Source organism: Diadema setosum, chromosome 9 (genome assembly GCF_964275005.1).
Source record: "Diadema setosum chromosome 9, eeDiaSeto1, whole genome shotgun sequence".
Classification (NCBI taxonomy): Eukaryota; Metazoa; Echinodermata; class Echinoidea; order Diadematoida; family Diadematidae; genus Diadema; species Diadema setosum.
The window spans coordinates 16454397-16468024 of record NC_092693.1 but is presented as its reverse complement, the minus strand read 5'-3'; the positions used below and the strand labels follow the sequence as shown (position 1 = coordinate 16468024).

Here is a 13628-nt window from a genome sequence, read left to right as displayed (position 1 = left end):
CACATGAGAAAGAAATTAATGAATTTAGAAAACAAATGGATTATTTGTTTATAGTGCAAAAGTAACATATGTGCACAGTAGACTGCACCGAGGGAAAAATGGATTTTATATGATGCGAACATAATTTTGTGTGTATGTGTGTGTGTGTGATTTTTCAAGAGCACGGAAGCCTTAGAGCCTTGGGCAAGGCAGGCCATGATATGTAATGTGTCATGCACTTTATATATCATTATCTTTCTCTAATTTTCGTTTTCTTGAATTGAAGTAGCATTGATGCATTATTATACAGGATGTGTATTGGCTAAATGACCCCCCCCCCCCAAAAAAAAAAAAAAAAAAAAAAAAAAAAAAAGATCTGATTGCTTTCTGCCCAGATGTACCATGTGTCTTTCTTTCAACTCCTACAGTACAGTGCAAGGCATAGTACATTTGATAAAATATATTTTGATCATCATACACTTATGAGTAATGCTATTCAGGTATGGCGACTGAACAGGTAAAGTCTTATCTTGTCTGTAATAATGACTGTCCATTTGTTGTTTTTAGATATTTAACCAAGTTTAATTTCCTCTCTGTGCTTTGTTTCAGTGTTCTACTACTTGACGTATGAAGGAGCAATTGATCTTGACAGGTAAGGACCATTTTGTTTGGTACTCTTGTCCGAATTCTTTGTCTGAGGAGAGCTATCAATTGTCCATCAAATACTTGTTTTTGGTTATTGAGACCTATGAAATTAACTTTGTTATTTTCTCAGGAAAGCTCTTCAAATTTTCTTGATTGTTTGTTGGTAAATGTTTATCACCAAAATATTGTGTGTGAGTGTGTGTGCATGTGTGTTTTTGTGCACGTGACATTACAAAAAAATGTGTTTTGCAATATGTACGTGTGTCATGGATGACAAAGAGCTTTTTTCTTTTTTTTTATTTTGCATCCAAATTCAATTATGTCTTTGATGCCAGTTAGCAGTTCATAATGTGTAGAGGAGGTAAAATTCATTTCTGTTGATGGGTTGTTCTGCCTATTTTATGTCCAGTATATCAGATCCAAATGAGAAAGCTTCACTACAGGCCCAGATCATGGAATTTGGTCAGACACCCAAGCAGCTGTTCACTAAGCCCCATCCAGCCAGGTTTTCCACCCCAGCTTCCAGCACTGGGACGGCGGCGACGGCGGCCACAGGGGTGCCCCAGGAGGAGCCGCAAACCGCGAGCGGTCACCCATCGGCAGGCCCCCCTCCGTCCAGTCTGGACGCTTGCACGGGGCCATCGAGGTCCCCGTCGGAAGGGTTGAGCGAGAGCAGGACAAACGATAGTCAAGGAATGTCATTTGAGTCCCCTCCAGCGGACGGTAGGCAGTTCATACCGTGCCCAGTCATTCATGTGTCATGCTTTTTATGTATCACTGCTCCTTGTTCGCTGATTTGCATGTCTAGTTGTGTGCTTTCTTTACCTTTTGACATGGACGTCTGGAAGACAACCAACATTGTCGAGGGATTATGCAATCCTAGTCATCCTTTGTGACATCATAATGGACTTCCTGCAGTATTGTCAAATTGTTTCCTGCTGAGTGTAAATTTCTAACCTTTGTCTTGATGAAGTTTGGGAAGTGAAATGAACACCAATTAAAAAAGCATGGCAAGTTCAGCACATACCTGTACAGCAAGATATTTTGGTGGCATGAAATTTTTGCGAATTGCCGCTGGCGTTCAATGCATATGGTGTAGACAAGAACTCTAGCATGCATTTTAGTTTCGCTATACTTTGCTGTCACAATGAAACATAATGGGTCAAGGAGTATGCTTGCATGTGTAAACCAGAATATTCTCTCTGATACAAATCATTACTGCTTGCTTGCCTGCCTTCTTTTTTTTAATTGCTTATTCTGTTTACAAAGTGCATTTGGTTCTTCCATTGATATCACTGTATGGGGTCTACCAGTAGAATACACATTTTGTCATACTGTGAGGAGCATTTTATTATCATTTTGTTAACTCCAAAGCTTACAATCATCTCCATCACTTTGATGAGAGAGAAAAGAGCTGTGTTTCTCACTTACTACTCCTTCCCTCACCCATTTCATGATTGAGAGGGCATTAATAGGCAGTATTCACGCCATTGCCAGATAGCATTAGCGGACATCCGTTGAGTAACGACTTTGTGAAAGAACATTGTGTGCTGGTGAAAGTTTTCTGCGCTCCTAACCAATGCTCTCACTCGCGGAATACAACAACCGTTACAGCCAAAAGAGGCATTTGTCTAATACAGAATCAGTTCCAAGTTTTGTGCCTGCATGCAATCTTTCTCCCCAACTGACAAAGGAGCGCATTCACTAAAAAGGTCACCAGTCTGACGAGACAGGAGATGGCCAGATTGAATATTCTGCTTTCCATCCACTGGGTGAATGGTAACGCTATACATCAAGGCGTGGCTGCCGCTATAGAGATGCCAGCAGTTCTAATATTCACAAACTGCCCAGTCATGCTTCATATGAGTGTTGGCCAATGCAAAGTCATGAGGGTACCATGATAAATTCAGTATCTATGTAGTATTTCAGTATAGTTATGACAGTATCATTTAAAAAAAACCAAAAAAACATGTACAATGTCACATCAATTTGGTCATGAAAATCTGATGGCAGGCAAAAGACACCCTTTCCTTTGTTGTTGTTGTTGGGTTTTTAGTTTTGATTTTGTTGTTGTTGATAGGTCATTAAATTCAAGAGGACATGATTTATATGAAGAGAGATGCTATACTGAGCCCAATAAGTGACATATTTGCTGGTATATCTGTAAGCCATGAAATTTTAGCAAAACTTACAATGTGGTATCTTGCAGTCAAATTACATGAGCATGTATGAACTCCTAGATTGAACTCTCCCTCCCTCCTCCCCCCCCCCCCCCCCCCGCACTTAGAATGGAGATATGAAAGTAATGTGCATAAATTATTTTTTTTTTTCCATTGAATGTATGCAACGTATTTCATATGCTTTGAAACTGATTTACACCTTGATGTTCCACTCCATACCAGACCAACTTCAGGATCCTGAATCGTCTTCCAATCAAATAGGAAAGAAGAGTCCCCGGTCTCCATGGGAACGGATAACACATCTACAGCCCAGCTTTCACTACAAGCTTCACAAAGAGTAAGTTCTGCCAAGGGAGAATCTATCCACTATTGGAAATAATGTGTGTCTTTTTTATTAAGAGATTCATGCTGGTTTTTTTTTTTTTTTTTTTTTTTTACATGATATACAGACACTTTACCAATCTTAGCAAGAAAAAAAAGAAGAAACAAAACAGCAAAATGAAAGTGATCAAAAACCGGTTAAAAGTGAAATAATTAAACAAGCATAACTGGATTTTTTCATTACTCATGGTATATTCTGCTGTCTCATCAGTATCTTATTATATAAAGGACTTATGCCTCATACAAAACAAAAACACAACAAGTGTACCTTGTGCAGGTTTGTAGCATAAGTGAAAGAGAAATATAAGTAATGATTAAGCTCATTTTCTGAAAAGTTGATCATATTGAGCTAGGCAATGTTGTGGTTTGTATATGTGTTTGCATGTGCGTGTGTGTGGAGGTAGACGCATCAAGGGGGTAGGTAAAGAGGGTGTGTGTATATGTGACCGTGCATCACAAAATGAACAAAAAGTCACGCCCCTTGATTTTACGTGAGGACTCAAAAAAGGTGAAATGGGTCAACCGAGTCAATCTTGAGTTTTTCATATTTTCTGAAAGAGTTATCCTTCTTCTACATTATTCTTTTGTTTGGGATCATAACATTGATGAGAAAGTGTGTTTTCAGCAGTGTTTCTACGACCCTTTTATGGGGGAGAATAGAAAGATTGGGTATTTCTTAGAGTCCCCCTTTCATTTCTTGAAATGTTTTACACACTCTTCACTTTCAAGTCTAATAACTTTTGAAAGGATAAATCTACTGCTTTGAAAGTTCACATTAATCATGGACAGAATGTGTTAATAGAACATGCTTAAAGATAATATAAAGTTTTGGTACCTCAAAAGTTTCCCTGAATTGAGATCATTTCTCAACAAAAATCTGGCGACTTTTTGTTGGTTTTATGACGCAGGGTCACATATGTATATCTTCTTGTGTACATGTAAGTTTGTGTATGAATTTAAGATGTATGTTATTATTTTCTGGTCATGCCACTGATTATGTTTTTGGTTTGATTAGTAATTCTTGATTGTAAATTGTTTACATACATTCAAGATGAATGTTTAGCTATGTAAAATTATAAAATCAAATAAAGATTATTGAAAAAAAGCCCTTATCAAACAAAGTAATAAAAAGATGAGTGGGACCAGTGTTTTTAGTTTTAACCACTCTGTTCCCTGTCTTTTTGTCTTTCTTTACAGTTCAGTGTGTGACTTGAAACTCTCCAGTGACAATAAAACAGTCTTCTCTGTGTCAAAAGGTATTCATATAATGTGTATAAATATCATCATACATTCAAGTCAGTCTCATTTGTGTTGCCTTTGGAAATCTATTAGTTAAGGATGCATGATCTACGTGTAGGTTGCTGAGCAACCTTCATAGGGATTGAAATCAAACCGTGTAATTTCAGCTGTAACAGAACCAGGAAGTAAAATGTGTTTCACAGAGAAAGATTTTGAAACTCTTTTCAGACACGCATCTTCTCTTAGTCACCAAAGGGAGACATTTCTCGAAGGTAGTGCAGCCCTGCAGGAAAGAAACATAATAGAATGTAATACACAGTATGAATAAAATGCAATTTAGATATTTTTGCGAGGAAAATTTCTGCCCAAACTAGGGAGAAGTCATCCACCCTGTGGTGAATTCGGGAGAAGCAGCAATACGAGTTTTCAGCATTTGATAATATCACAGCATCTCATTGGAATGGTAGAGGTCTCAAGTGTAATATATGATTTATACATAACCTCCATTGGATCAGAGCAGAAGAACTGACAGCAAATTAAAGAGAGTGAAAGAAAACTATTATATCCTGGAGTTGTTAGGGAATATCCTTATGAAATCACACAATTTATCACTTTCCTTAAAAATTTATTTTTAGTACCAGCATGTTGTGTTCTCTTCGTGGGTACAAGTTTTTCATATCCCACATTTCGTTTCAATCCGAATCTTATTCTCTTTTCTCTGACTTGTTCAGATACCCAGCTGAAAATGTACTCCTTAGAAGACCAGAGGCAGCTGCGCAGTGTCAGCCTGTCAAATATGTCCTTGTCCGCCGTACTGGTTACCCCCGACGACAAGAACGCAGTAATTGCTTCCTGGGATAACTCAATGTAATTATCACTTCATGCGGGAATTATAGTGTGTGATTATGTGTGCTTGAAATGTTCAACTCGTACAGTAAGGGGGACTGTTCTTGTCGTTGTTGTTTTGTGTGTGTGTGTGTGTGTGTGTGTGTGTGTGTGTGTGTGTGGGTAGGCATGACATGCTGTTGTAGGACAACCAACAAAAGAAATTCCTGAGGATAATGGTCCCACAACTGCAAACAATAGATTTTGGCTTTATTTAGTATACGTTTGTGGGACGAACTTACTGTGGGTGTCTTACAAGAGTATGCTGTGACAAGAATGTGTGTGTGTGTGTGTGTGTGTGTGTGTGTGTGTGTGTGTGTGTGTGTGTGTAGTCTTTAGACTTAAAACCAACTTTAGATATCACTGCTATGTTATCCCTGAATGTTTCATTGACTGGTGTTGAGGTAGAAAGGAGGGAAGAAATGTTCAGTGACAAGTGTAACGGTTGAAGACCAAAGGACATTCTCTCATTCTTGCTCTGTAGCATTGTCTGTAGATTTCAGTGGTAATGGTTTTATGTGACACTGGAATGTGATGGAAATGCAGATTTTCAACTTCGCACTGGTACTTCGCAAACAATGATGAAAATGAATAACGTTGCAAAGACAACTGTCAAATTCAAGATACAAGTCTTGTGTGACTGAGATCGTCATCTTTTTCATTAGATGTTATCCATTCATTCACCCTTAGACACACTGTTATTATCATTCCTCTATCATTCCTACTTTAAAGATGACTCTCAGTACTCTATACAATCAAGTCCAGATATTGAGATTTTGTACAAGGTTTCTAATGGTGTTCGTGAAAAGTTTGATAATATGGCCTTGAGCCACTTCTCATGACCTTGCAAGGGCTTTAAGGTATTAATTACTAACATTTCCTCTTTGTAAAAGAATGTTTCATAATTTCATATGCAATACAGGATAGGTCACAATCATATCACTTATTTCAACATCACACTGTCCTTCATTTCCTGGTAGCTATGTGTACTCTGTGGATTATGGGCGTGTCCTGGAAGTCATTCCCGCCCACGACGACGCAGTCTCCGCCCTCTGCTGGCAACACAACACTCCAATCATCGCCTCAGCCTCCTGGGACTCGACGGTGAAGATGTGGTCCTGCCAGGGTCTTGCCAACGGGGGCCAGAGGATCGAGGCGGAGCTCCTGGCGGAACTGGACCATGATACCGGTGTAAGCAGTCCAGTCACCCAAGACGACCTGCCGGCATCTTTGAATTGTCCGAGTGCCTATGATCCCTTCTCCTTGTTGTGTCACTATCACCTGAATTGCGATACCGTGTTGACGTATTTCTAGGTTTTGTTTTGAAAGAATTTGGGATACAGAGAGAGATAGATTGGAGGTGTTGAGAGTAAAGTAGCATGCATGCTTCAAATACAAATTGTAAATGATAATCCATTCAGATTCCTACGTGTAATTGATATTATAAAATCTTTAAAGTCCTGTTTTTCTTCCCAGAACTTCCCTGACTTTGGTTGTCGATCATGCTTCAAATCTTGAATCCATAGGTATCGCAGGGAGATCTTGTGTGATCTACTTGTAAATTGTCATTTTCATTGCAAACATGTCATGTCATATCCATTTCATTTTTTTTAATTTCTCCTCCAATATGTTGATGGTTCTCTGACAGGTGACATGCGCAGTCTTGAGTCAGGATGGCACCCTGCTGCTGTCGGGGACTAAAGAGGGCGACGTTAACCTGTGGAGCGTGGAGCACCAGATGGTGATGAGGCACATTCAGAGTCACTCGGGGGCTGTCAACGCTGTCACCTTTAGCCCTGGTGTGTAGTCTTCCTCAAGTGCTCTTGAGAGAGTGTTTTTGTTTGTTTGTTTGTTTTGTTTGTTTGTTTGTTTGTTTGTTTTTATGGGGAGGGAGGTCGGGATGGCTTCCACAGAAGCGCTACCTTCCTATGTTTTCTGGAGCTTAGAGTAGGAACTGATGTAGAATGTGAAATCTCAGTCATGGTAAAGAAGTCTTGCAAGGAATCATTTGCCATCGTAGCCGAGGATATGCGTCTAGATGCCAATTGTTAGTCTTTTGCAGCATTTTTTTAACTGTTTTTTTTTAAATCAATATAATGCAGGTTTCATGAAAAATTCTGTTTTTTCCACCAAAATGTTCCTTTTCAACTCTCAGATTACTGCAATGCTGTTCATGAGGTTGGCATCCATGTGTGTGTTGTAAATTGTAAAGAGCATGTTAGAAGCGAGTGCTATCTGTAGAGCAGTACTTGACACATTCTGTATATCTTTCTCTCACAGAAGCATATTATGCTAGTTGGAGTAAATCTAAACATTTTCAGCTAGAACGATTGACTGAAAGAGGAGTTGCATTCATTTGGAATTCATTTGTGCCCATGTGAATGAGGATATTGTCGTGAAATGGCATATTCAGAGGACTGTTCGTTAACAAGACAAGGCTGACATTATGATTTTCAATATTTAGATAATTTGGAGATTTCTCAAAGAATATAACAACACACACACACACACACACACAAATAATGAAATGGCCTGCATTGTTTCATATAACGTTCCTCTCAAGCCACGTAGAAGAAAAACTTTCTCTTTCATGTAATGTGAAATACTGATATCATGTTAGATCTGAAATACATAATGGTTTTATGCTCTCCGTAACCTGTATTATTATGCACTTTGATCAATGTGATATTACAGTGGTGGATCCAGAGGGGGGATGCACCCCACCCTTTTATTTTTTTTTTTAAACAAAAGAAATAACATGAAAAAGAATAAAATGAAACCCGAAGGTAGCACTAGAAATATTTCTTGCACCCCCGCCCCCCTTTACAAAATCCCTGGATCTGCCCCTTTACTGCCAATTTTCCTTTTATTAATAGTTTTCATAAGTCAGCCCTCAGTGTACCTTTACACACTTTTCATATATTATACACAAAACAGACCTATATGTAGCATCGTGAGCTTTTGATTCTTTTCTTGGTATGACAGACGGGCAGCAGATGGCATCAGCCGGCCAGGACTGCTACATCAGGGTGGTTGACGTCAACACTGGGACGGAAGTCTTTGCCAAGGACGGGGAACATGGTGTCAGGTTAGGACCAACAAATGGCATACTGTATAGAATATATGTTCCTCCCCTCACCTCACCTTCCCCACCACCACCACCACCATCAAAAAAATAGATAAATAAATAAATTAATAATAACAATAATGATAATAATAATAATAATAATAGTAATAATAGTAGTAGTAATAATAATGATAATAATAATAGTAATAGTAATAGTATAATAATAATAATAATAATAATAATAATAATAATAATAATAATAATAATAATAATAATAATAATGATAATAATAATAATAATAATAATAATAATGATAATAATAATAATAATAATAATAATAATAATAATAATAATAATAATAATAATAATAATAATAATAATAATAATAATAATAATAATGATAATAATAATAATAGTAATAATAATAATAATGATAGCTTCCATGATTAAAGGTCCTGTTTACCTTTGGGAGCAGTGATTTAAAAAATGTTCAAGATATCACATTTGATGCATATGTGTACCTCAGTTGTATCACAAAACATCCCATCATATAAAAATTTCGCAATAAATCCCAAAATATAAGGAGATATCACTGTTTTTCTCAATAAACCATAACTGTAGATGGTTTAGTCTGGAAACATTTTTATTATAACTCTTGTTCACCTTTTGTATATTTAACAATACTTAACATTGATTATGCTGATTCAAATTTTTACAATGGTTGTTTCTATTCCTAACTCACATTTTAGAACTATTTTGAAGCACTAATGCTGGGTTTTGTAATGCGCCATTGATCTAGTGGCCTATTCTTAGGTGCAGAGGGACATACAATTGTATAGAGAGAATAACATATAGTGTATAGTTGTACATATGAAAGTTGAAGAACAAGGAAGAGATAGAATTATATATACCCAGTATATAAAACAAACAAAAGAATGGGGATATAAGGCACTGGAGTGACTTCTGCAGGTATGTAATGGTAGTGACAGGAGTGAGATTATGCAATTATGACACTTATCTTGGCCCATTTTTGTGTGCATTGACTACTGATTGGCACAGGATACCCCAAAGCCATGTAAATAACATCCAAAGTCCCTGATGTAGAAAGGGTGAATAATAGTGTCATGAAGAGGACTCATACTCTAACACAGTTTGTGTATCCTTTTTGATTGGATCAACCGCAGATGTCTGTGTTGGCATGACAACATACTGCTGGCTGGAGACTCGTCGGGTCACCTCCTGGTGTGGGACATGGCCAAGGCGCAGCTGGTGGCATCCTTCAACCATCACTCAGGTAACATCCATGATTGCAGTTTGCAAACGTGGGAAATCTCCAGAGAATATTAATCAGAGGGGTTAAGGTTGAGGTTTGAATCTTGTTTCTTTTTTTTTTTAAAGTTGCCTTCCTCTACAAATGAAATTTGTAAGATTGCAACTGCTGATCTGTAATTTAACAAACATATCAGAAAAAAAGAAAAATGGGGAAATCTGTATTTTTCTCTTTCTTTTTTTTTCTTTTTTTTGGGGGGGGGGGGGAGAGGAGGGGTTAGTTGTGGAGGGTTGAGGGAGGGAAGTCTTTTGTCATCATTTTATTCCCATTTGGGAGAGGGTGGGATTCTTTTCATATTTTTGCATGGAGAGAGGGTTTGTTTTTTTTTTTCCGTTATCAGAATCTGTGCCTGCTGTTTCTTTCTCCTTGTACTTATGTCATATGTTAAGTCAGTGTGTAATTTGTGGGGACTCAATCAAGCAAGCCATATATTTGTTCTGTCGTGTTTTTGTGCACCATCAGTGTAACTTACCTGTGAGAAAATTTTGTTGGGATTCAGTCAAGAACTAAGTAAACTCTGTGGCAGTCGCTAACAGCATTGTACAAAATTTTTCGTGATCATTATCAGTATCGCTATGTGCGCAGATGTGTGCTGGCTTCAGTAGATATACGCTGCAGTTGCCAGAGTATAAATTGTTCATGTTGATATTCTCATTTCTTTTTCTCCAAAGATTACATAATATACCAATACCATGAAGGGTTTGTGAAATTTTGCATATTTCCCTTTTTGATTCTATCGAGCTGGATCACAGTCAAAAAGTTTTGTAATCTTTTGTTTATAGATACAGCAAGATAATGTATGAACAGACACTAATGGCCTGCAATGAGAGGCTGGTATCTGGTTTTCACGATTTGAAAAGAATCAGGAGTGTGTTTGGCAATAGATTGAAATAGTTTGATAACCGATGTCCTTAAGGTAATAACCTTAACTTCTGAAAGTATGAGCATGGCTTTTAATGAGAAAATGAAGTCTCATTGAAACGACTGCATCTTATTTAAATGCACATTCCATTTAGTTCATAGAGTGCAGGATTTGCGGATACTCTGCAAGTTTGTCATTAAAGCACTCAATGGTAGTTGAGAAAAATGCTAAGAACAAATGTTGCCTCCCCTTAAAAATCATGATAAATGCCATCTATGAGTTAACTGTTGCCAACATGGGTGAAGGAAATTTCTATGGAGGTCCATTATATACACCTATGAAGCATGAAAATGTATCTACAAAGTTTTTGGCAGTGCAGAGACGGGGGAACACGTGACATATTAAAATTCAACCTGTTCCATCTCAGGTGCCGTGAACTGCATCCAGGCATCGCCTGATGGCTCCCTGGTGATCACTGCCGGGGAGGACGCCAAAATCATCGTCTGGAAGAGTTCGTGATGACCGCTCCCCCGCGATGATTAACGACGCCCCGATGCTGCCCCGAGCCTTGCTCCCCATTGCCTCACCGTGGCAACGAAGAAGTCACCTTGACAACGGAGGGTCACATACAGCTAGCAAGCATTGTGTGCTTGTATCTGCTGCAGTCATTTCTGTGATGTGATGATGTGTTCTTATCGTCAGAAGAATGAACAGATGAATAGGAGGCAAAAGAGAGTAAGATAGGTGCATATGAAAGAGGTGATTTACAGACTCAAATAATGTGAAGGAAGTGAATTTTTTTTGTGGTGCATTTTGGTTAAGTCTAACAAGACAATTTATGCCGGTGTATAACCATGTAGCCCTATGGCCATGACACATTTGCATTTTGTTCTCCAATTGACTTCTTTATCGCTGGTTTGGTGAAGTTTTTATCAAGATATATTAGAGATTGTATATTGTAAAAGTTATTGTATGTTAATTTAGTTAATTGTGCCGGTCTCATCTCAAGCACATAATGGCAGAATTCATGGTCACATTTAGATATTTTCATATTGTCAAATGAGAAGCAAAAGGGCATTGTTTCCATAGTTATTGTACAGTCTCAGTAATGCCCTTCTTGCTGTCTTGTGATGATTAGAAGTGACGTATTCCAGCAGGTGTATAGCCGTACAAGGTCCACATTTTGAAGGTCTGTTGACTGATTGTTGCAGTTATGCCAGACATCTCAAAGAGAGCTCAAATCAACTCAGGGATGTTTTCAATAAGTGTGGCAGACAACTTTGAAATGAGTAGTGACGTTGTTACAAGAGCTTTGTAGTTGCATGTGTAGTAAAGAGTTAGTGTCCGACACTCTTGCGTAATAGACAAAGCAGAAGCCCTATGATAGAGTTCATCATTTCAATTTCTTTTAATGTGCAGTTTCACTCCTTGCTCAAGTTGGCAGAGGAACGCAGTAATTGAAGTTTCATTAAATTTGAACATAAAGTGAGAATGTTACGTGATGTCATATGTTTTCACTGATCACCTTGTAACTTTTCGATTAGTTTGTACACAGAGATATCTTTGAAATCATTATTTTTTCCAGTAATTTAGCGACTGCGACCCATAGTTTGATGCAAAGGATACATGTTGGTTTTTCATGTCGATCAAAAAGGAAAATTTAGTGAAGATTTTGGTACAGTTTCAGTGTGAGACTTGTGAGAAGATTACATCATCACTTTTGCTGATTTGAGTATGTTGGTGTGACTAATATCACTGATATTTGTGCAACTTTATACATATTCTGCAACTTTGTTTTTGGGCCTAATTTTGATGAAATCTCCATCAGTCTGTTCATCTGATTTCAATCTATTTGTTAAACATATGGTGTGGAATTGCACAGTTGTGGTTTGTGAGGTGTACAAGGCAAGTATGCCTGCATACAGTCCGAATGGGTAAATGACCGTCACAGTAGCGCGGTCCAATGCATCAGGTGCATGGATAATGAATTGCAAGGCCCACAGTTGATTATATTGCATGAATGAAGTACAACGTAACAAGTGGTTGCTCACTTAACCCTTCCGTGTAATTATTGATGCTAACTGTCATATTACACGTATCTTATTTGTATGCTGCATAGAAGATGTTATTCCTGGGTATTAGATTGTTTTCATTTTACTCGTTAAAGTTTTTTTTTTTCTTTTTTTCTTGAGACACAAGGTCAACAAATGTTGTGTTGTCATAATCATAAATCATTGCTACAATGTTCCATAAGCTGTGAGTGATCAATTTTATAACACATGTTACGGGATCTCTTTGAGGGTTTACCTGTATGCGCATCTTGTATTCACATCAAGATGTCAAAATTTTCAGTAGTTGTTAAAAGCACTGAAGGAAGGTATGGTAGTACAAGGGTTTAGGTATCGTTTTGTTCACCATGCTACTCGTACATAATGAAATTTAAGATATGATTCTCTCTTTACAAACATATTATCTAATCAATTTTAGTTTGTATCTATTTATTCCTCTCTCACTCTCTCTGCCTGATAATTATGTTCTCATATTCATGTAGATTGAAGTGGACAGGAGAAAAACAAATCACATGGATGCATCTCATATATTGCATATACAAACTACGAGGTCATACTTGCCAAAAGCCTTCAGAGATACATATGTGTACATGTAGGTGTTGCGCCTTCAATCTTGTCAGAACTACTTCTTACCAATCTCAGCGTCAGCCAGGCTTACTAGCATCTCTTGATAATGTGATCACCTTATCATTCTTTTCCTTGCCTCTCTGATGATGCATTAATACCATTTTTGTGTTGTTTTTTTTTTTCTTAGCCAGATTCTACTTTTCCACTTCCAGTGGAATTCATGCCACTCTAGTGCTTACTAGGTTATACATGTAACTCTTCAGAAGTTGAATCTGTTTGGACCAATGCAGAATATAGTTTGACTTTTATTTCTAAATTTTATAATGAAATGCATCATGTTTTGCATAGTGTGGTAAAAAAAAAAAAAAAAAAAAATCACTTTGATCAAATTCAACATACCCCACTTTCACTCATGCAGAGTTTG

General features: G+C 37.6%; 1 protein-coding gene across 1 annotated transcript in view; it reads left to right on the top strand.

Moving 5' to 3' along the window:
* Positions 1–12591, top strand: part of LOC140233508 (protein FAN-like) — a 56759-nt gene extending 44168 nt beyond the window's left edge. The window contains exons 14-23 of the mRNA XM_072313627.1: positions 589–631; positions 1034–1347; positions 3027–3141; positions 4383–4441; positions 5156–5291; positions 6290–6500; positions 6958–7108; positions 8295–8397; positions 9561–9670; positions 10996–12591. Of these exons, the coding sequence (XP_072169728.1) occupies positions 589–631; positions 1034–1347; positions 3027–3141; positions 4383–4441; positions 5156–5291; positions 6290–6500; positions 6958–7108; positions 8295–8397; positions 9561–9670; positions 10996–11087 (1334 nt within the window). The 3' untranslated portion in view covers positions 11088–12591. The remainder of the gene's footprint in view (positions 1–588; positions 632–1033; positions 1348–3026; positions 3142–4382; positions 4442–5155; positions 5292–6289; positions 6501–6957; positions 7109–8294; positions 8398–9560; positions 9671–10995) is intronic.
* The last annotated feature ends 1037 nt before the right edge of the window (positions 12592–13628 follow it).